This window comes from Rhinopithecus bieti, unplaced genomic scaffold (assembly GCF_001698545.2).
Source record: "Rhinopithecus bieti isolate Rb0 unplaced genomic scaffold, ASM169854v2 scaffold_1599, whole genome shotgun sequence".
Classification (NCBI taxonomy): Eukaryota; Metazoa; Chordata; class Mammalia; order Primates; family Cercopithecidae; genus Rhinopithecus; species Rhinopithecus bieti.
In genome coordinates, this window is record NW_016804139.1 from 5,358,544 (window position 1) to 5,383,142 (window position 24,599).

Consider the following 24,599-nt stretch of genomic DNA (forward strand, 5'->3'; position numbering starts at 1 on the left):
CCTCCCGAGTAGCTGGGACTACAGGCGTGTACCACCACGCCTGGCTAATTTTCTTATTTTTAGTAAAGACCGGGTCTCATCATATTGGCCAGGCTGGTCTCGAACTCCTGACCTTGTGATCTGCCCACCTCAGCCTCCCAAAGTGCTGGGATTACAGGCATGAGCCACTGCGCCCGGCCCTCAGTATCTCTTTCATCACAAGGCTGAGTGAACGTTTGCCTATCATTTTGAAAGGGCACCAAGTTAGCCCTTGGGATGGGTCAGCAGGTCCCAGACTGGTCCTGCTGGGTGGTCAGGTTTCAGGCTATCCCAGCAAAACTCAAGGAACACACTTCTGCTCTTAGGTGCAGGGAGGGCTTTGGGGGTGGGATTTGAATCTGGGATTCTATAAACACATCTCACTGGCTGTGGGAATGCCCTTCTCGCTCTGTATCTGATAAAGAGCAGACAATGGACTCAGCCATCAGCCCACTGGTCGTACATGGCTCTCACAGGCTGCGCGGAACAGGGTCGTGCGTTTGGGCAAGACAGACTCCCCACTACAGTCAACAAGGACTGCTTCCTGGTTACGAATATTTTCCTTTCTGCCTTCTAAAGCTTTCAGAGTTTGGTTTGTCTCTCTTCCAGTTTTCAGGCTACCACTTTTGTCAAACATAATTATATACTATATAGAAACAATATATATGTGTGTATATGTGTGTGTGTATGCAGCATGAAAAATTCAAGTAATACAAAATTGTTGTAAGTACTTTTGATTGAAATATCTCAATCTAATCCCCATATTTCTTGGACAACAATCCTTTGGAAACATATATAATTTTTCCCCCAAACTCCCTACCCCTGAGGAAGTAGACATAACTCTTAGCATGTTTTCTTTGAAAAAATAGTGAAAGATATATCACCAGCCTGTCTTTCTTTTACACTAACCTTGCAGGGGCAAAAAAACAAAAACAAAACAGTAGTCTCCAGATAAGCTGTTAGAATTATTCTACTGCAGAGATTCAAGGAGATTCTAAAGCTTACAGTAATTGGGCCAAGAGGAAGTATAGTATAGAGAGGTGTTTGACGACAAGGAAATAAAATCACCATTTTGAGGCAGGACAAGGTAGTCAGATCCATATAAGCACTGGAGCAAGGATGATCTATTTTGTAGAGGAGACAGCAGCCATGAGGAATGCCCCTGATCATCTGCTATCAATACCTTGAAGGCAGGAATATTGGGGTAAGGGACCATTTGTATTCATGATACGTGTGTGTGTGTAACACACATCAAAGGCAGGGATATTGGGGTAAGGGACCACTTGTATTCACAATATGTGTGTGTGTGTGTGTGTATGTGACACACATCAAAGGCAGGGATATTGGGGTAAGGGACCATTTGCATTCACAATATATGTATGTGCGTGTGTGTGTTTGTGTGTAACACACAACAAAGCAGGGATATTGGGGTAAGGGACCATTTGCATTCACAATACGTGAGTTTGTATGTGTGTGTGTGTAACACACATCAAAAGTCAGAATATTGGGGTAAGGGACCATTTGCATTCACAATATGTGTTGTGTGTGTGTGTGTGTGTGTGTGTGTGTGCGCGTTAACAGAGAGAATGTGAAAGAGATAGAGGGAGTGGGGTGGGTAAAAGTAGGAGGTGTTTCTCTCTCCCAGGATTATAATGAACAACGAGCTGCAATCCTTTGGTAGAAGAACTGCAATGCAAGTACAAATACTTACAAAGTTTTGAGGCTTTCCAATCCCTTGAACATCTTATGCTGCACATTTTCCAAACGATTACTTGTGAGAAGTATTTCATTTACACCAGATGCTCCTTCAAATGCTCCCTCCTCAATATCTGTGATCTTATTGTTGCTAAAGTTTCTAAATAAAAATTGTTGGAACAAAGATTTTAAACAATTTCTAATAAAGAGGGAATTGACACATAGTTGATCATTTTCTTCTAATGATCCAAGTCTTCCAACTTTTCACTGCCCAGCATTGCCAGGGCTCTGAAAAGATTCCACTTCCCTACACCATCAAGACAAAGGGACAATAATAATAAGAGGGAATGTCTATGGTAAAAAATGCCAGCGTGACTCATGTCAAACTCTCCAAAGGTCCCCAGGAGTATAAAATTCTTGAGGTCAGGTACTGGGTTACACAAACCTTTATGCCAACAAGAAACTTTTCAAAAAAAATCCCTGATTAAAATTGTCAAATGAATTAATGACTAAAAGAAGACAACTGGGTAGAGATAGAAGGGCTAAAATTTGTTAGTGTTCTATATATAGCATCAGAAATGTATTTGAATATGGGTTTATTCCCAGAAGAACTTCTCATGTAATAACGTGTTGAAACAACCAAATTAATTGCCAGTATTATGTATGATACCAACTACTACAATGCTTGCCAGAAGGCAAGAGTATCTAGTTGAGGTTAACTTTCTAAAGGCTTTTTCTTTCTCTTTCTCACTGATCGATCACTCCAAGACCAGGAGTGTCCCCAAACAAGGATCATTTTTATGCATATTTTAATTTCTCTGAGAGAATTGTACACAGTAGCTTCTTAATAAATATTTGTTTCATGGAAAATCATCTTATAGCTAAAAAGAAAGTGCATTTCATAACAGTGAAAAAGGAGGGCAATTAAGATATCAGAAACCATTTGCGAGGTAGCCTAATATGGATGCCAACTGTACAAGTAGTTTGTTCTGTAACTTACAGTCTATGTGACTATGGGCCAGTTACATATGTGGACACATAGCTAAAGTGAGTCGATGCTTCTTTCCTCCTGCCGATGTTTCTGCATGTGTGAGGGTGTTCCACTGGTCCCATGCTATTGACCTATGTCCTGTCTCTCCCTCACACCTCCCCAAGGGCATGGAGTAACCCACTGAGTGCAGCTGAAACTGCTGAGCTTATGAACTTATTTTAAAATATGAGTTGTGGACATGTAGTAACACAGATGAGCTATTGAGCCAGTTTATCAATCATTAATTTTGAATATCTTCTAATGAAAGTTTAATGAAGCAAAAAAGTCCAATAGTTGACATGAAAAAGAAATAACAGCATAGTTTGAGGAATAGTAAAGGAAGTTACAAAACCTTACTGAACCCACTTTAATGTGCTTAGATTGCTGGATTCCTGCTGTGGCCACATAACAGACCAGCTGTCTGAGTTAAAGTCAGATGCTTAGGCTCTGCTACAGAAAATGTGATTGACACTGTTGAACACACAGAAAAGTTCTCGCAGAGTTTACCCTGAATTCATGTCACAGGTCGCCATCGTAGGGAAATTTCCCAGGATTTTTAATATTTTTTAATTTTCTAAGAAACTTAAGAAAACGAACACAACAAAAATGCTACAGAAATTAAAAAAAAAAATAGCTAACAAGTGACTTACATTTTACGTAATTGAGGAAGTTTCTTAAAGATTCCTGTGGCTTCCAATACGGTAAATTCATTATTATTGAGACGCCTGAAGAAAAAGGAAGGAATAGAGAAGTTTTATTACCAATAGTTAGGAAAGCATTAAATTTGATTTCTCAAAATGAATTCTAACATTATTGAATGACACCAGGAAAATAAAAGGAAATACATATATCACAGAAGATTTGTGGAACATACTGATGCTTTTTCTCATTTTATTCAAGTTTTAATCAAAATAAAATGTTAGGAAGTTTTTTTTTTACACAGTAACAAAAGAAAAAATCAAAGATCAAAACCAGCTCTCAGCAATCTCTAGAACAAATTTTCTCCAATTTTTTCCACTATCGTCCCCACTAAAAGGATTTTAGACTGTTTTTTCCCTAATTGTTTTCTTCACAATTGGAACAAAAATTACAGCTTTATTAGAATGCGATTCACATGCTAGAACATTTACCCTTTTAAAGTGTACAATTCAGTGGTTTTTAGTATACTCACAAAATTGTGCAACCATCTTTGCTATCTAATTCCAGAACATTTCATTACCCCCAGAAAGAAACCCCATACTTATTACCAGTCACTCCCGGTGGCTATTCCCCTTCAGTCCTTGGCAACCACCAGGTTACTTTTTGTTTTTTTAATTTTCCTATTCTGGGCATTTTGTATAAATGGAATCACGTAAGATGTAGCCTTTTCTGTCTGGTTTCTTTTGCTTTATATAATGTCTTGTTCCTGTTGTAGCATATGGCAGTGCTTCATTATTTTTTAAGACTCAATGATATTTCATTACACAGGCATGACACATTTGTTTATCCATTTATCAGTTAGGAGGCATTTGTGTTGCTTCCATTCTTTGACAACTATAAATAATGCTGCTATGAACATGGTGTGCATGTTTCTGCCTGGATATATGTTGTCATTTTTTTGACATATACATAGGAGTGGCATTGCTGGATCACATGGTAAATCTGTGATGAACTCTGAGAAATAGCAAAACAGATTTCCATAGACCAGTGATGTATAAAGGTTTCAATTTCTTCCACTATGTTGCTCTCCCCCCCCTTTTTTTTTAGCCATTCCAGTGGGTCTAAAATGGTATCTCATTGTGGTTTTGATCGGAATTTCTCTAATAACTAATGATATTGAGCAGTTTTTCATGTGTTTATTGGACATTTGTATATGTTCTTTGGAGAAAGGTCAATATGAATAATTTAACCATTCATTAGCTGAGTAAAATATCTTTTAATCTAAATTATAAGAGTTCTTCATATATTGTGAATATGTCTTATTAGATACATGATTTGCAAATATTTTCTTCTCAGTACTGATTTTATTGTATAATTTAAAAAATTATAAATCTCTTACATTACACACATCTGCTGAAGTCTAAATTGGAGGCTAGTTTCCACTATAATTCTTCCATGACAAACAAACTTATTTAAAGTGCTAGGCCAGGGGCAAGTGTCTCATGCCTATAACCCTGGCACTTTGGGAGGCAGAGACAGGAGGATTGCTTGTGCTCAGGAGTTCAATACAAGCCTGGGCAATAGGGCAACATCCCATCTCTACAAAAAACACAAAAATTAGCTGGGTGTGGTGGTGCATGCCTGAGGTCCCAGCTTCTTGGGGGGATGGGGATGGGGGACTGAGGTGGGAGGATCCCTTGCACCCAGGAGGCCAAGGCTACAGGGAGCTGTGATGGTGACACTGCACTCCTGCCTGGGCAAGAGACTGAGACCCTCTCTCAAAAAAAAAAAAAAAAAAAAAAAAAAAAAAAAAAAAAAAAAAAGTGCTATTGTGCTGGAAGATATCACTTGTTTGTAGTATTATAGGTAATAAGCATAGATCCCTAAATAATTGTAAAAAATAAAGTTCAGGGCCTTGGTTGCATGGTTTCCATGCATTTCTAAAATTCCCGGAGCTGTGAAATAGCTTCATTAACTAACAGGAGTACAAAAAAAAAATCACTATAACTACAAGATAGTCGGTTTCTGTCAAGTCTTTGAAAGGCATTACTTTATTTTTATTCAAATTGCTAAAAATTAATTAAGTACTGGCATGAGTACAGGCACAGTGGGAGATAAACAATAACACACAATCCCTGTCATCAAGGAGCTATAATCTAGTTAAAGACAGAAGGATTATATACAAACAAACAGACAACGAACTTTGCAAAGCAGTAAATGACAAATACCAGATGTTGCTATCCATAAACATGGCTAAGATGTTGAGAGAATGATGAGGTTTCGTTAGTTTTTTTCTTGACTTGTTAGAACACTAATGTTAAAGGTCATCTTTTTATAAATAAAGTCAGTAAAGGCAAACCATGCATGCGCACAGAATCTGTGAGTGCTCCAACCAACATTCTAGTACTTAGTATGTGCAAGGTTCTGTGTTAAGGCTGTTAAGTGTAAATGCCATCATATTCTGCCTTTTCAGCTTTTCTTCCATTGTTCAGAAAAAGTTATCCTTTCTACTTTAATACCTGATGACTGAATCCTTCCACCCGTAAGTCAATGAAGTAGTAAATTAGGTAAGATGGACTCCTTGAATCTATCGTTCACAGAAATTGAAAATGGAGGCTCTCAAACTACTTTATTTAGTTGCTATATGGATTAAATACGTTAAAAAACTAAGTACATAGAAAATAGTTTGGGAATAAATAATACCCAATAAATAAGCATCAAATAAACACCATTGGTATTAGTATGAAGTGCTTACTGAATTTTGAGATAAATTAGTTCTGTACTCAATCGTATGGTTGGCTAGAAAGATGAACAAAGGTAGCCTCTAACATATTCTTGTACTAAGAAGAGTTATGCCAATGTAATGCATATTAAAATTAACATAATTATTAATAATAAAAATGGCAAGACAAACATTCCTATGCTTTAATGCTTTCATTCCCTCCTTCCCAACCAGAATTTTGTTGGCGGATGAACTTACAACTCTGCAGTGTACTGGGGAATGTGCTCTGGGATTTTGCTGAGTTTTTGATTAGAGCAATCTACTGTGGTTCCTTCACAGCGACACTTTTCAGGGCAAGCCAAATCCGCAAAGCAGTCTCCACTTAATTTTGATCGATAATCTTCTGTACCTATTGAGAATTCAAACCAAAAAAAAAGATACTGAGTCTAAAGGTTAGAATATTTATTAGTTTGTAGGAAGAAAAAAGTAAGATAACTATAGATTATGTAGCAGGGAGACAACTTGGGGTATTTTGGTCAATGGATGTCAGGAGAAAGGTTAAAAGAAAGGCTTGGAATTTTCTGGAAAAAAGAGTGACCAGATTCACATGACAGGAAAACATTAATAAAGTTGAGCTTTTCACAGCTGTACTTTCTGCTGATCCAATTCTGAGCCATTCTAGCCTATTTCACAGCTAGTCACACAATGGATATTAATTATTAAAAAGTTTATTTTTTTTCTCTGAGTCAAGAATTGAAAATATATCCAGTAATAAACATGATCCTATATATCATTGTAAATTAGGGCTTTCAAGGCAAATAGATATACTCAGGCTTTTAAATTTTCTATGGACTTTTTACTACTCTCTCCCTCTCACATAATCTCGGAGATGCCTAAAAAGCCCTCTTTTTTTCATTTTGATTTTGTAGAAAGAGACAGGTAAATCCTGATTTAAGCCTCAGCAGCTTGCCATGCTGTAGAAAGCTGCGTGACGTTCCATGGTGCTTGACGGAACCATGTTTTACTCATACCTCGCAACCACATGGTTAGATCAAGCACAACAGAAAATCTCGCTACATTGTCACTACACCAACCACTAGGCCAAAGGTAAGACCAAGAGGAAAATGGAAGGAAGGAGGAGAAAAGCTACAGGCGTTCTGGAAATGTAATACTGTTTACATGACATGCATTCTTCCCGCAGAATGTTTATGACCACAGTAAGAGTATTACTACCGAAGATTTCCTGGAAACACAAAGAAGGGGCTATACGGAAAAGGTGCCTCCACCGTTCCTCAGAACTGCAGAATGGAAACAACAGCTTTCAGGAACAACATCCAGGAAGAAGTTGAAGGTGAGCTACAAGGACAACAGAGAAGCTCAAAGGATCTGTGGTTTCTTCTTGAAAAAAAGGTGCCAAAGACCAAGACTAGAAGAAGGTACATCAGGATTGAAAAGGGAGGGTATTATGTTTCAGATCAGACACTTTTACTTACAGCCAAAATGGTGAATTCCTGCAAAAGTAAAGATCACCAAGAAGGAAAGAAAGAGTAATCCCAATTAAGATTAATATACATATTTATAAAACTAAGCTCTCTTCCTTCTTTATTATGGTAATTATTGAAAAAATAGCATGATGTGATGGGAATTGTCATGCTTTGTAAAATTTTATAAATAATATTTTGAAGCACGGTGGTCTCACAAGAAAACCAATGTAATGAAAGATGCATAGTGCAAATTAAGTTCTCGATTCCTTTAAAAGATGAACTCCCTGCAAGACAGATTTTCTTTTATCACTGTAATATGTAGAATGCCATATAAAATGGTAGTAGGGAGGTCCACATGTAAAAGTGAATGAAAAACTAATGGAGATTATCAAGGACAATCATTAGAACATTTGGATTAATCCTTATGTTGTGATGTACACTTTTTAATGACCTTTTCAACTTATAAATAATGTTTCTTAGTGGAAATGGAATCAGAATCTCATAAGAAGTTTGCGATGGTAAATATAACGGTTTCATTACATTTGGCAGTTAATGCCACAGTATTTATTGAGGATCTGGTGCCTTATGATTTAAGCTTCACTCCAAAATGAAGTAAGAGTGCACAAAGTCTAAATGACAGGTACACTGGGTATCTTGCAATTCAAATAGTCTGCATTCAATGGAACAGTAATAATGCTTATTTTACGGTGGCTTTTTAGGTGGACTCAAATTTTAATTAAAATATTTGGAAAAAAGGGAAGGAGGCCCAAATGATCCTTTTGAGGCCTGGCTTCTACAATTATTATGTTTAAATAACGTAAATTAAATGATCAAAACTTGAAAGTTAAGACATGACATTTGATATAAAAGATAATTTCCAAATCCTAATTTGGCTGCTGTCAGTAACAGGGAAAAACTGTATCAGAATATATGAAAACAACCTCACTTTTGTTCTTTATTTAGTGAATTGGAAACATTAAACTTATCAATTATTAATTAAGTGTATTTAAATGAAATAGTTTAAATAATTTGGTACCAATTACATTACTGCCATAATTTTAGGATTCAAATCATATTAATGTTTTATTCAATAGGTCATCTGGTGTTTAGAATATGGCTTTTCTGGTTAAATAATAGCTATCAGATTATTTTCCACTTAATTGGGTAAAGTAATTAATATTAAACATTGTCAGTGAAGGCCAATCAACTGTTCTTTTCAACATGTTACTTGTTATGCAGCCAGTATAATATATACAATGCTACTGATCATTCAAGCTCAAAATAAGTCATATAACCAAATCTAATAAATCCATAAAATTATCCAAATTGTAATTCAATAATGGTGAGCAACAAATATCTCCTTAAAATAGAGACTAAACCCAGAGTTCTTCTTTAGAAAATATGGAAAGGTAGACTAACACTGTACACTAACGCTGTAGAAATATCTTTTAATCTGTAGCTCTTAAAATATTTTATAGTCAAGAATATACCCAAGAGATGGTGAATGTGGCCAATCAATACTTAACATAATGGTTTAAAACAAACAAGTCAAGAGGCATTTTACACAATTGGCAGGCAAGGAAAAATAAGTAAAGAAACGTATTTTAAAGAGCTAGTTCTAGAATCATCAGTCTTGATAGTGTTAAGGTTGAAGTGGTAAAACATTGCGATTACTTTTCTTAGACACATTCTATCCGTCTGCCTAAATTACTCAAGGCATTTTGAGACCATGAACTTCTGATGCTTTCACATCAGACATCAATGTTCTTTTTACGGACTTATATTGTATTTCCGGACATAGAAGAATATAAAGTCATAAACAAATAAGAAACAACTGCATATAAATCAGCAGGAAGCTGCTGTTTTTCTATAAACAGTGAAGCAAAAGTAAAGCAATAAGAACAGTTTTTAAACATAAGAATCTATAAAAAAGTAAGTCTCATGGTGGAAAATGAAATTCTGTGTGTGTGTAACTGATTTCATGTAGAACTAGCTCTTTGACATCGGAAAGATCTCTGTCTTTAAAACCAGCTCAATTAGCTATATTTTAAAAACAGGTTGGAAGATCAGATATACAATGTATGGAGAGATAATGATGTAAGTAGAAAGCCATAGCTTCAAACATTTTAGCTACTGTGAGGAATTTTAGATAATGCGCCAAAGTAAAAGAGAGAGAAGAAAAGGTGGAGTTTAATAATATATATGTTTAACATCAGAAGCTGCATGCAAAGGTCAGGTTTTCAGGAAACAGCTACAAGTGATATATGCATAAGTCAATCTATCTATAGAGTATCCACTGTACTTTCAGAAGCATGCATATCAGTTTTAGAAGCTATATTTTATAAGGTGAGGAAAGGGTGTCTGTAGTTAGTCCTACTACCGAGCAAAACCTACCTGGAATGAAATACTGTTCTTTAGCTAAATAAAAAAAGAGAAAAAAAAATAGAAGATGCACCTGAATGTCAGCAAGCAGAGATATGAGTTATATTAGATTAAGAATGGACTAAAGTTACTACAATTAAGTGAAAAATGTATATTCACAGCTATGACTGATGTATAATAATGTACAGTGAGTAGTAAATGCATCTATAATTATGGACAATAACCAGCTTGGTTCTTATATTAGCTTTTTAGTATGAACTTAACTGCCGAATGTGAAATACCCCTGGAATAGTTAGGTAGCATACTACCAAACAGACATATAATGTATTCTATCAAAAAAAAAAAAAAGGAAAATATTATATCAAAGCAATTAGTAAATTTGAATGATGGAAACCTTCCATTTAATATCAATACAATGTATTCATATTTAGCTTTTTACAAATAAATGCAATATTTCCAAAATATCTAAAAAAAAAATAGCTTTTGGAAAAAATGCATCCTCACAGTTGTATGCAAAATAAGAAAATGCAAACTGAGGAAGTGCATTCAGAGTAAGAAGCAAGGGATCTGTAGTCCCTCCCGGTGCCCCTGGACTTCTGAGCCCAAACAAATCATGTAACCAAGTCTCAATTCACTTTCTGAAGAAACGAAAATACAGTTAATTACTTGAGGTTGGTCAAGACAACGAACATGAGACTTAACATACTTCAAAGGTATTCGCAGTTAGCTAAAAGGCTCTTGTTAAATGTGAATTTTGGAAAGGTACTATGAGGTATCTAGGCTTCTTTTTAACTTGGTCAATAGCCTACTTCTTCTGCTCTCCGTGGTGTTAAAATGCTACACATAGAAGTATTATTTGAACTATGTCTACAGTTCTCTTTATTTTGCTATTCATGGGCAGAAGAAAAAGAAATATGGTTCTACAGTGTTCACTAATCAGCCGAAGGCCAGCTGCTTTTGTTAGGTCTCATGTAACCATTGCTGTTGGTCACAGGGGAAATTAACACGTGAAGAAATTACCTGAACAACGGAATTTCTTGCTTTTGATCTGTCCAATTCTTTTGTTTGCCAGGCGGCGGGGGCTGGTGCAACGGGCACCACTGGTCTCAATTGGGTTGGTATGGAGATAATCTGCTAGCCACTTGAGATGGCAGTCACAAATAAACGGGTTCTGGGCCAAATGCCTTTGGAAACACATACAGAACAGTTTTATAGATGACTTGCAAGGGACTCAACTCTTACATTCAGAGTGGAACAATGTCATCAAATGTGATCCAAATCACTTATACATACATAGTTTGAATGGCCCGAAGAGGTGAAAAGGTCCCCTTGGCGATGGTCTGAAGCTTGTTGTCATATAGGGAGAGAAGGTTCAAGTTGTGGAGATCCTGAAAAGCATCTACCCGAAGGCAGTTTATCTTGTTGGCATTCAATAATCTGTTTGATTAAATAGTTGTAGAATTAAAGTATAGCATCTCACTAACTCACCTGCAAGATTTTGTGCTTTTTAAGAAAATCCAGCTGTGAAATATATTTCTTTAACCTCAACACTAACATTTTAACTTTAATAATTTAGGAATTAGAGGTTAGAGATGTGGGGTTTTACCATATAAAGCAAAAGTCATGTGATCAAATGAACCTAAATCTAGGGGTACTTATACATGTATTCACTACAAATTATTAACCATTTCCTCTGGAAGATGTAAGGGTGGAATAGTACACAAAGATGGGTGAGACCCAGCCTCCACTGGCAAGGACACCATAAAAATGTCCTAAGACACTATTCATCCCTCAAGACACTCTGTGGAAAAGTAGTTCAGGCTATTCTCAAAACAGTCGCCAGTGTGATCCTTCTAAACATAGAACAGATCATGTCACCCCTAGCTCAGAACCACGCGACAGCTCCCAATTGGCTCTGAGCAGAAGCCTAAGTCGTCACAACAGCCTGTCCGGTAGCTCACTCTTCAGAACTCTGCAGTCTTCCCAGTTCTCTCCTCCTGGCTGTTTCAGCTCCAATCACTAATCTCTTTGCTCTTTTTTAAACACACCAGGTTCTGCTATTCTCTGTCTGAAATGTTCATCTCCCAGATGTCAAGCCTGCTCTAATATTGCCTTCTCAATCCGGCCTCCCGGACCCCTCTCCTTAATACATGCAGGCTGTCTTTGACACCTTCCCAACCCCTAACACTCTCGATTCCTTTTACTTTGATCTACTTTTTCTATTTTCTAAAGTATGTATATATTTTTCTGCTATACACAACTTATTATGTTACTGCTGACTGTCACCTATATGCCTCCCTACCCCACAGTAAATCATCCATATGTCTATTTCATTTCCCCTCCTTTCCCAGCTGCCCAGCACATACTGGGAGCTCAATAAATATTGGTTTTTGAGTGAATACTTTACAACCCTCTTGGAGAGTCACACGATACATTAGTATAGGCTGTAGTCTTATATTATAAATACCTGTTTAACTTTTTAATGCAATTCACCACAAACTCCTTTTTACCCCCTATATACTATATCAATATTCTGTGGAACTGTGGTTTATGGATTATACTTTGGCAAGCATCATGCTTGTGGATGTGACTGTGTGTGAGCTTAGGTTTATTCTTCAGCATGTACTCTGCTCTCTACTTTCCTCAACCACCTTCTGAACTCACCTTCCACCCAACAAAGTACTCCTCCCGCTGGGTTCCTCAGAATGTCATTCCATGCTATGCAGTCTTGTCACCTGTTTTATGCAGACCTGCTTATTTGGCCAATGACAGTTTCTCCCTCTTCAGGAAGGACAATTTTAAAAAATAATATTCTTTTTCTCCATCCCCAACAGGCACCACTGGTCTCAATAGGGTTGGTATGGAGATAATCTGCTGGCCACTTGAGATGGCAGTCACAAATAAAGGGGTTCCGGGCCAAATGCTTTTGGAAACACATACAGTACAGTTTTACAGATGACTTGCAATGGACTCAACTCTTGCATTCAGAGTGGAAACAATGTCATCAAATGTGATCCAAATAACTTACATAGTTTGAATGGCCCCGGAGAGGTGAAAAGATCCCATTGGCGATGGTCTGAAGCACGTTATTATAGAAGGAGAGAAAGAATATTTTTCTCCATGGGGATGGAGAAATTTTTTTTAAATTCCTGCCTTTTAAGAGGGAGAAACTGTAGACAATACTGGATATAGCATCAAGCTATATCTAGCTATATTTAGTTCAGTGCTTTGATACTTAGAACTTTTAACAAATATGTAACAGCTCAAAAAATATGTGCCATGTGGTTTGGCTATGCCTCGTTATCTAACATACTGAAAATATTTTCTCCTTTGACAATAAAACGATCTCTATGTTAACATGGGGTATTTCCATTTTACTTGATTTTTTAAAGGTGCTACATCAGCAACATGCAAAGTGATGACTTTCTCACGGTGATTCAATTGGCTGTGCTCTTTGATTCCCCATCAGGAGCTGAAGTTTTCATCTTCCCTCTGATATATGTAATACCTTCTTAAAAGCCTTCAAGAAATGGTGGGTGACAGGGGCTGCTTAACTCCATACCTCTCCTCCCTGGGAGGAGAGTAATGCTGACCCTTTCTTTAATTAATAATCTAATTGAATAAAGCAGTTAGAGAGCAAACAAGGACAATGAGATTGTGTGGAGCCTGAAGAAACTGAAAGATGTCGTTTTGCATCATCTTGCATCTATGCAGTTTGTACTCACTTTAACTCAGTGTGGCCCAGGGAATAGTAAATAAATATTAAACAACAATCTGTTTTCTTTCTTTCATTTCCCTGCCTCTTCTCTCTAATATCTGACCAACCAAAACTAAGACACTTAACTTTACCAGGTTCTCAGTCAGCTGTAAAGAGATAATCATGTCATTCTTTCCCTCTGGCAGGCTTAAGAATGAGCCTTAGTGTAGAAATGAAACTTTATAAAGATGGCTTTAGAAGGTTTATCTATATAGATCTCCATATTTTATTAGCATGTGTGTTACATCAGCCACCAATAAGTGTGCATGGAAAAAAAAGAAGGTGACATTTTATGTATTGGTACTAGATAGGGCAGTGATAGTAAGAGTGATTGTGAATAACTGGCACAGAGAGTAATTCTAGGGAAACATGGAAGAATGGCAGAGAGGTGAGTCACAAGTATGCAATACTTGGTTACAGCATCAAGCTATATCTACAATGCATACAGACATCTGGACTGTGAATAGCATAACTGTATCAAATTAGTGACAATATTTAATAACGGAAATGCGAAGCTTAGAAAAATTTGAAACCCAAATAAAGTCATTAAGTAACAAAATCAGTGTTTGTCATGACTCGTTGGTCTATTGTAAAATAAATTTACTGGGTTATGTAGCATTGAGAAAATAAAGAGAGAATTGGGGCGGGGTGAACAGAAAGGAGAGCACTACACATAATAAGGTTCATTATTGTTTCGTTAACATTTTGTTTCGTTTGTTTGTGTGCATGCTGGGGTGGAATGTAAAATACATTTCTGCATAATGGTGAAAAAGTTTAAGACATGGATAATAGGATGTAATTAAGAACATAAGTTTATCAATTCAGGAATTTATATATATAATATATTATATAATATATATTACATATAATATATAATTATATTATAATATTAAATTATTATATTAATAATTATATAATATATATTACAATAATATATATCAATATATATGTGTATATATATATGAAGACTGTGGGATTAGGAATAGTTACCAAATAAATGCCAAGAAATAAATATACTCCAGAGGGAAAATAACATTGTATACATAAGAATGTTAAGGGAGATTTACTAAGAAAAAAATTGTAACACAATTATCTTTGTATCTAAAGCATCTAGGCCAGTGTGTGCCCCAAATGAGGTCCTCTGTTTGATGATATGAATAGAATTTGATGATTAACTACCAAGTTTTAATATTTGCATTTTTTTCCAACTTTACTTTTCATATGGGCATGCATTAAAACACATGGTGTTAAATCTTCTTTTTGCAAATATGTATGGTAAATACTTCTTTTGAGACAAATGAGCAGTATCTATTGTCTAATCAGAGTGGTCTTTGATTTACAGGTAATTCTCTCTCTAAAGGTTAGTCTGAGGACTACTGTGTGTTATAGCTCACCGCACACCATCTGTGTTTGAGGAAGTTATTGCAGCACTGTGGCTCCTGCAGATTCTTTGGACAAAGGTTGTTGAGTATATCACCATATCTTTCTTGGTTCCAACTACTGGTTTAGTTAAAACAGAGATGTTTCACAAGGACAGGGATTGTAGAAGCTTTAAATGATACAGCAGCCAGAATGCATACATTCATGATAGTGTAGAGAAAATGGTTTGGGGACTATTCCAAAAAGTAGTGTCTTCAAGTAAATAATCAAGAATGTTAGCTTGACTGGACTAATCTTTTCTATTTTGTTAAACTGTATCATTTTGAGTCAAATTTTTCCAAAGCCTCCATAAAAATATGAGATAACAAACCGGCTAATATATATTATTAGGCTGGAGAGATCGAAAACAATCAAATACTTACAGGAGCTGTAAAGAAAACAGTCCTTCAAATAAACTTTTGGGGAGTTCTGTGATTTTATTTCCATAAAGGACACTGAAAAAAATGTTTTAAATGAAAAAAATTAGACACTAAACCTGCATAACAAATTCATCTAATACATATTTACTCAGGCATAGAGGAAGTTAGTAGGCAATCAATACATCATAAAAGTTACAGCTGAGTAAACAAACTTCATTTACAAATGTCTTTTGCCTGATTGCAGATCACATATATGCTTACTGTAGGACATTTGGAAAACAAAAAAATAAAGAACATATGTATATACGTAATTTCCACTTGCATTGCCATTTCATAGAAATGTTTCCTTTTAAGTTGTTTTCTACTCACAAAATACACAGTTCATATGTAATGAGAGCACACCATATATAACAAAGAAAATGCTAAGTGTAGAATCAAGAATAGAAGAGTACATAGTGACATAAAAGTCCTCATGATACATACAACATTAAGTAAAAAAGAAGCATGTTAAAGTATTATGTTAATTTTGTTTAAAAAATATATACATATATGCACAAAATAAAAGGGAAACATATTTAGATGGCAGATGATTTGCCATCCAGAGGTGATTTGAATTTACATCTACATATTTTGTGTATTTTAATATATCTCTAAAATAAGCATATATTATTTTCAAAGATCAGAGAGATATTCTTTTGGGAAATAAACAAATGGCTGCCATAACACATAAAGAAAAGCTGAAATGAGAATCTAAATAATTGATATGTTTGGCAGCAGTATATAATCTCTTTTGAAAAGGAAGAAAATAACAATACAAGAGAAATGAATATGTGAGAGAAAAGCTGTTCCTTTTCAAAATGTCACAGAGAGGTAAGGTATATTATAAAATGCGAAGAAAATCCTCAAAGGAATAAATAAAGCTGGGTGCTATTATAGTGTAAGGAGATATTCCATTTGTCTCTTTAGATTCCATGACATAACTATAAAACAGAACATGAAATTTTGTTTGTAGAAAACGTAGATTTCTTTAGAAAAGTCAATCAATTAGAAAGAAACCATTTTAAAAATCAAAGAACAAAAGAGAGGATTTTATATTGNCTAATATATATTATTAGGCTGGAGAGATCGAAAACAATCAAATACTTACAGGAGCTGTAAAGAAAACAGTCCTTCAAATAAACTTTTGGGGAGTTCTGTGATTTTATTTCCATAAAGGACACTGAAAAAAATGTTTTAAATGAAAAAAATTAGACACTAAACCTGCATAACAAATTCATCTAATACATATTTACTCAGGCATAGAGGAAGTTAGTAGGCAATCAATACATCATAAAAGTTACAGCTGAGTAAACAAACTTCATTTACAAATGTCTTTTGCCTGATTGCAGATCACATATATGCTTACTGTAGGACATTTGGAAAACAAAAAAATAAAGAACATATGTATATACGTAATTTCCACTTGCATTGCCATTTCATAGAAATGTTTCCTTTTAAGTTGTTTTTCTACTCACAAAAATACACAGTTCATATGTAATGAGAGCACACCATATATAACAAAGAAAAATGCTAAGTGTAGAATCAAGAATAGAAGAGTACATAGTGACATAAAAGTCCTCATGATACATACAACATTAAGTAAAAAAGAAGCATGTTAAAGTATTATGTTAATTTTGTTTAAAAAATATATACATATATGCACAAAATAAAAGGGAAACATATTTAGATGGCAGATGATTTGCCATCCAGAGGTGATTTGAATTTACATCTACATATTTTTGTGTATTTTAATATATCTCTAAAATAAGCATATATTATTTTCAAAGATCAGAGAGATATTCTTTTGGGAAATAAACAAATGGCTGCCATAACACATAAAGAAAAAGCTGAAATGAGAATCTAAATAATTGATATGTTTGGCAGCAGTATATAATCTCTTTTTGAAAAGGAAGAAAATAACAATACAAGAGAAATGAATATGTGAGAGAAAAGCTGTTCCTTTTTCAAAATGTCACAGAGAGGTAAGGTATATTATAAAATGCGAAGAAAATCCTCAAAGGAATAAATAAAGCTGGGTGCTATTATAGTGTAAGGAGATATTCCATTTGTCTCTTTAGATTCCATGACATAACTATAAAACAGAACATGAAATTTTGTTTGTAGAAAACGTAGATTTCTTTAGAAAAGTCAATCAATTAGAAAGAAACCATTTTAAAAATCAAAGAACAAAAGAGAGGATTTTATATTGTCCAGAACGAGGTAGACAGGGAATCAGAAAAGGTAAAGCATGAATAAATATATATTTTGAGGTCAAGATTAACAGAAGAGAGGGCATTAGAAAACACAAATGAGTAGATTAAGATGGCACCAATTTGGGATGTTCAATTCAATAACATTCAATTCATTCACTCAGCAATAGAGATTGTGCACTTACTACACACCAGTAACTTTGCCAGATTCTAAGTTTGGTGTTCAATTCAATTGTCATTTTTGAATGCCCATCATCTGCCCATGTCTCAGGCACTGACACGACTGAGATAAAGAAGATATGGCTTCAAAGGGAAATCTAAAAGAGTAATTTTGAATAGTCAAAGAGTCTGATATTGTGAATCCACTGCAATTTAGAAAGGAACAAAGATGTGTATAAATTGTGGAGAACCTGCATGAGGATCAAGGGGTGGACAATTTAGTAGGTTGTTCACTTGAGACTTTTGCTATGAAGGTTGGCCCAAATAGCATGAATAGGAGAACAAGCTAGGAGATGCATCGTATTTATATTGTGGAATTATTTTTTCCAATAAATCATTGTTTTCCTTAAGACCATGTTAAAAAGTAACAAATGCTATTGTAATGAGACAAAGTGGGTAAACAGCAAAAAAGGAGAAAATTACACTAGGATGCAGGAAATCTATCCGTATAGGTATTATTGCTGTATGGAGTATTAACCATAAGAATAATAAAGAAATACTCAATGTGATGGGAATGACATTTCTCCAAAAAGGTTTAGCAGGACTAGGGCTGGGTACAGTATTTTACATAGCAAAGAGATCAAAATGACAGCAAGGAAAATAAGTTAAAATATAAAAATTCCAAAGACCAGGATAGAGAAGTTGGATGACAGCCCAGGAAATAGGGCCAAAATCTATAAAAATGAGGGAAAGAAATATCATCACATAAAGATATAAACTAAGAGAAGGCCAGTGAGAATTTGTCCTACACTGTTGGAGGAAAAGAAATTTTTAAAAGAAATTGAAAGACAAAAGTGGAATCAGCTGAAAAGAAAATCAATATATGAGGGATGTGGATAATATCACCCAAATACCAAGAATGACTAATTGAGTATCTTCTCTACAGTTTATACATGACTTATGTTCAGCATACCACATAGACAGTATATACATATGTACTATTATATGTGTACAACATACAAATACTCTGATAGAGGTTTTTTGGCTAGTCTTTTGGAACAATAGGGAAATTTTAAGGCAGCTCTTGCACCTGCTGTATAAGGAAGGCCAAGAATGTTAAACACAGTTTAGCCCTTGTGAGTTTCAGCATGAGGACAGTAAGAGGCAGCAATAGCTGGTGACCAGTGTTTGAGCTCTCCTGCTCTTGTTGAAAGCCGGCAGAGGCCAGGCACAGTGGCTCATGCCTATAGTCCCAACACTTTGAGAGGCCGAGGCGGCCGGATCACTAAGTCAGGAGTTCGAGACTAGCCTGGTCAACACAGTGAAACCCTGTCTCTACTAAAAACACAAAAAATTAGCTGGGTGTGGTGGCAGGCGCCTGCAATCCCAGCTACTCGGGAGGCTGAGACAGGAGAATCGGTTGAACCTGAGAGGCAGAGGTTGCAGTGAGCTGAGATTGCGCCACTGCACTCCAGCCTGGGGGAGAGTGTGACCCTCTGTCTCAAAAAAGAAAGCTGGCAGAAGACAACTCCTACTGAAGAGAAAAAAATGTCCAAAATAGCAACTTATAAGATGACCATCATGAAAAAGGTGTCATGGGCAGAGACTTTATTATTCAAAAAAATGTCAGGGAAATTATACTTATAAAAGTTTTTAAATGTATACATTTGAAAGTTATAACTTGAAGTGATTTTTAGAAGAGTTCAGTAAAGATAAAGCAGAGGACAAAACAGAGGTGCTACCTTTTAATTTTCATTGAAAACCTGTAGTAAAATGCAAGATACTGGGCAGGAGAGTTAACAGCAGTTTAGGAAAAGGTTGCCGGAAATCTAAGTACAGCGTTCAAGTCTTCCACTGTAGACCCCTGTGGAATTTGGGAGCTAGTTGAAGAAATAAGGAAATTAGAGTAAATGAATTAAAATAGTTTACAAAGGGCTAATGAAGAAAATGGGAAAAGAGAAAAATCATACATTGAGGACCTTGGGCATAAAGAAAGATTCTCGGAAATAATTGAGATCCAGAAACATACAAATTGCTTTGTATCAAGAGATGAATTTGCCATGGCCATACCTATTATCTCTTGATGTTTACTCTATAACAAAGCTGGCAGGGAAGCAACTTTATCCTCATTTTAGAGATGGAAGAAGTAATACCAGGGAATTTAGTAACTAGCTCAGCCTCTATTAAGTAATAGAGCCAGGATTTGAACATAGCCACCTAGTCTCCTAAAGGTGATATGCTTAGCAGTATGCTACATTGATACAACGTTTTGTTACTATAGAAGGAAGTTTCCAAGTAATAAGCAGAAAACAATAAAACTGTTTACAGACAATGCTAAAACACTAGTATGATGAATTCTTAGGACATTATTACTAAATATTATAAAAATCTTGTTGATGTCACATTGAAAGAAATTTTAAAATCCCTGAAGATAAAATGACATGATGAATGTTTGGTTTTTGTTTTGTTAATATATTGCATATTATACTATGTAACAATATATTAATATAACATTATAATTTTACATAATACATAATAAAATAAATGATAATGTTAATTAAAAGTTATAGGATTTCTTAGTAGGAGAGGACATAAAAAACATTAGGTAAATCAAGTCCACTTGTCTCTAAGAGATGCAATTTTGGTGATTAAATAACTTGAAATTTTTATTTATTTATTTATTTGAGACAGAGACTCAGTTTGTCACCCAGGCTGGAGTGCAGTGGTGCAATCTCGGCTCACTACAACCTCCGCCTCCTGGGTTCAAGCAATTCTTGTGCCTCAACCTCCCAAATAGCTGGGATTACAGGCATGCACCACCACGTTTGGCTAATTTTTGTATTTTCAGTAGAGATGGGGTTTCACCATGTTGGCCAGGCTGGTTTTGAACTCCTGACTTCAAGTGATCTGCCTGCGTAGGCCTCCCAAAGTGCTGGGATTACAGGCGTGAGCCACCACGCCTGGCTGAAATTTTTATTTTTTAAGTAGAATGTAATAGAGGTGCTTGGCATCATATCACCTTCAAATATTTTCATGTATTTAGCAAATGCAGTGATTAAATTAATCTGTCTATATTCTTGAGTACAGTTCTAGAAAGGCATGGTATTAAAATATCAGGTGTAAGTGAAACTTGTAAGTAAAATTTTTATTTAAATAAAGAGAGGTGTTGCCTTGTACTTGCATGGTTTTTGTAGTAAACTACATACTCCCAAGTACTCTGCTCCCTTCTGGAAGGTTTTAACTCCTGGTCACTATCATGATCTCCAGCACAATTCTTTTCTGGAAATCTAGCTTCCACTGGCTTTCCTCCCCCACCCTAATTATAGTGTCCCAGACCTGTAGTTACAATTGCATTCTCTTCATTACTTCAGTTTCAAGCACCCACTACTCTCCAGTCGCAGTGATATTTTTTGCTAATTCTTGAAACGTCTAACATACTCCTGCTAAAGGTCCTTAGTATTTAACTGTTCCCTCTGTCTCAAATGCCTTTCCTCTATATATCTGCACTATCTACACAGTTCACTCTTCAAGTCTTTGTTGATCATCCTATTCAAGGTTTTAGCTTCCCCCCAACCACAGAATTCCTTATCCCTTGTTCTGTCTTTATTTTTATTCATAGCATTTTCATCTACAGATAGATGTAATACTATAAATATAGGTAAATTTTATGTATACTATACATTTGCCAGTTTATCATTGGTCTCCTCCATGAGGCAGGGATTTTTGTATTCTGGTCACTCTGTATCTCTAGACCCTCTACTAGGGCCTGGTACATAATCGGGCCCAATACATTTCTTTTGAACATATTAACTGTGGATCAATGAAGAAGAGAGCTATTGCAAATATGTGTAGTTACATATTTTAAGGAGGGGAAAATAACTTAATCTTTGGAAAGTGAACTCAAACTGTGAACATGACGAGGAAAATGATATGTGTTATAACATGTGGGCTTTCTCTAAAATAACTCAGTTATTTGATTCTCTTCCAGTTTATCTATTTTACAGTATCATGCAGGTATTCCACTTTTGGCAAACAGTTTGTAATCTTCCACATATTGCTACATTTTGAACTGGAAAAACCCCAGTGACTTAACTCCCTCACTTAACTGCAGTTTACTTTATCCTCAAGTAAAGATAAAGCTTTTCTATGGCCTTCTAAGACAACTGGGTGTGTGAGTGCTCTCATCACAAGGCCTTAGATTTCAATGTAGCAATCATGTTATTTTACATGTGTTAGCAAATAGCAAAAGGAGTGACAACACACTATTTTATTCTTTATTAGATTACATACTTTATAATCATTAATTACAGGAACCTGCTTATCAACAAACATAATGTAATTTATTGAGAGAAGTAACAAATTATAATAAGCTGTTCTATTTATAATTTACTTTTAAATATCTTTATATTTTTTCTTTTAATTCTTACAACCACAGAAGTGTCAATTAACACTATTAAGGCAAGAGCTTACTATCAAACTCTGTAAGCAAGCTGATATAAATAAGAATTTCCCACTGATTTCTCTTCTTGTTGACATATAATGGTTATCTTTGAGGACCAAAGTTGTGGAGAATCAGGAACTGATATGCTGATTTGCCTTTTGTCCTTCCGTATGATGGGGAGGTTGTCAATGTTTATTCTGGATAGCATTACTGTTCAGAAGGGTGCTAACAGTACTTTATGGACAATCTGACTGGGTGATCTGAGTTTTACATTGAATCTAGTTATTTTAGAACCTGACAGTACAGCCTGAGAGCAATACATGACTACACTCTATATTTTCTGCCAACAACTGTTCCTTTAATCTTGTGCTTCTTCTAGTCAAAACCCTTTAAGACAAAAACAAGCAAAAGTGAACCCAAGCAGATACTACCACTTAAGCAACAGTTTTCCATTTTCCTTTTTAAAAATAAAATTGTAAGTTTTTTTTTTTTTTTTTTTTTAAACAGACTAACATAGCAATCTGAACACTCTTGTGCCCAGATGAGCACTTCGATCTAGTTCTCCCCTTGGAAAGAGTGCCAGCAAGTTGTTCCACAAACTCCAGGGGTTTATCTGGGTCTCGCACATGTGTATCTCGGCATTCTCACTGGCTACCCCGACCTCTGAAGTCTGAAAGATTTCAGCAGGAATTGACATCAGTAAGAACCTTTCTCTGAGTATCAGCTCTTAAAAAATAAAAATGTGCCGGCTTCCACTTTTGAATTTTAAAATCTGATCTAAAGGTTACTTGGTGGACTTTTGAAGATATTTTTACAAGTGTGAAGTAATATTAATAACAGCCTCTATACATTTAAACTTCTTTAATTTACATAGTTATCTTTCTGAAGGTTCTCTTGACATTAAAAAGCTGTCATATTTTAAAATCTTTGTTCTTTGAGAGATTAAAAGCTTATTCTTTTAGGATAGCATTCAGGTGATGAAAAAGAGTGGAGGTTTCCTCTCAGTGGTCATCTTCAAGTGTTCTCAGCAAGACTTTGCCTAGCATTTCAAAGGAGACTGATATTGTTCCCAGATACTACCTATATGCTTTCCAAAATAAATATTTTTTTCTTTTAGAAATAAAAAAATGGTCAAAAAGGGGATCTAACTCTTGCTCTCCTAACAGCAAAATGATCAAACCATAAAATATACACCCCTAAAAACTGGTGAATTTTAGTGACGGGTAGCAGTCTTCCATAAAAATAATGGGATCCAGTAATGATTAATAATTAACATTATTAATAATTCATTATTCACAATAAAAACCTAAGAGTATTTTTAAACCCCAATTAAAAAAGGTAGCCCCTCTTTGCTGTGGTTTCTGTTTTCCTTCAGTGACCCGGTGAATACTTACAGTGAATTCAGAGAGCGTAGTCCTTGGAAAGCATCTGGTGCAAGTTCAGAGATCTGATTATTGCTCAGGTCGCTAAGATTACAAATAGGGTTAGGTTACATTCAATCGAATGTCAGTGAGATTTACTGTGGAAATAGCTATGTATGGCTTTTAAATGTTGGTTTTGTACTCATCAATACATGTACAAAATGTGCAACACTTAACATCTGAAGGATCCGAAATTTAAAAAAGAAATCATACTTTAAAAAATAACCATTGTCTATTTTCCCATATAAGATGCCATGTCTTATTTTTGACAATAGAACACCTGAATATATTTGCAAAATATATTGACCATAAACATTCACATTTGTGTGAATCAATATGCTAAATTACAGAGACCTTTAAAAATTACATAGTTTAGATATTAAGATTAAAATATTATTACAGAGCTAGTAATCAGTCACATCACTTAATATTTAAGCTGTCAAACACTGATATATTCATACTTAGGTTTCTTTGCATGGTCTCATGACCTGTCTAATTTTTAAAATTACATATATTGTAGAATATTGTTCACTCACATTCTTCTAAGCTTTTTATATGGTGAGAAAGCTCCAGGAGGGATGACTTTGATTGTGTTCTGTTCCAAACGTCTGCAATGAAAAAAAATTCAACTTTTAAATGGAGACATGAACCTTCAGACATGTTTAATTCAAGCTCAGGACTGATGTCAAGAAGTAAAATTGATGTTCTTCATGACTGATATATTTTTTTCCCTGAAAATAAGCACTAAATTTAATTTTCTGTCCCTAAATGTGAAGCAAATTGGGATTAAAACAAGGCAATTA

The 24,599-nt window shown here is 35.2% G+C and overlaps 1 protein-coding gene across 2 annotated transcripts in view; it reads right to left on the reverse strand.

Annotated features, from left to right (window-relative positions):
- SLIT2 (slit guidance ligand 2) overlaps positions 1 to 24,599 on the reverse strand; it is a 388,117-nt gene that overhangs the window by 92,102 nt on the left and 271,416 nt on the right. The window contains exons 10-18 of one of the 2 annotated variants that reach the window (XM_017866814.1): positions 24,333 to 24,404; positions 23,770 to 23,841; positions 16,674 to 16,745; positions 11,264 to 11,407; positions 10,991 to 11,154; positions 9,983 to 10,006; positions 6,363 to 6,513; positions 3,394 to 3,468; positions 1,730 to 1,873 (exon numbers count right to left, since the gene is read on the reverse strand). In XM_017866814.1, the coding sequence (XP_017722303.1) occupies positions 1,730 to 1,873; positions 3,394 to 3,468; positions 6,363 to 6,513; positions 9,983 to 10,006; positions 10,991 to 11,154; positions 11,264 to 11,407; positions 16,674 to 16,745; positions 23,770 to 23,841; positions 24,333 to 24,404 (918 nt within the window). The remainder of the gene's footprint in view (positions 1 to 1,729; positions 1,874 to 3,393; positions 3,469 to 6,362; positions 6,514 to 9,982; positions 10,007 to 10,990; positions 11,155 to 11,263; positions 11,408 to 16,673; positions 16,746 to 23,769; positions 23,842 to 24,332; positions 24,405 to 24,599) is intronic. The other variant, XM_017866816.1, reaches the window with a different exon arrangement.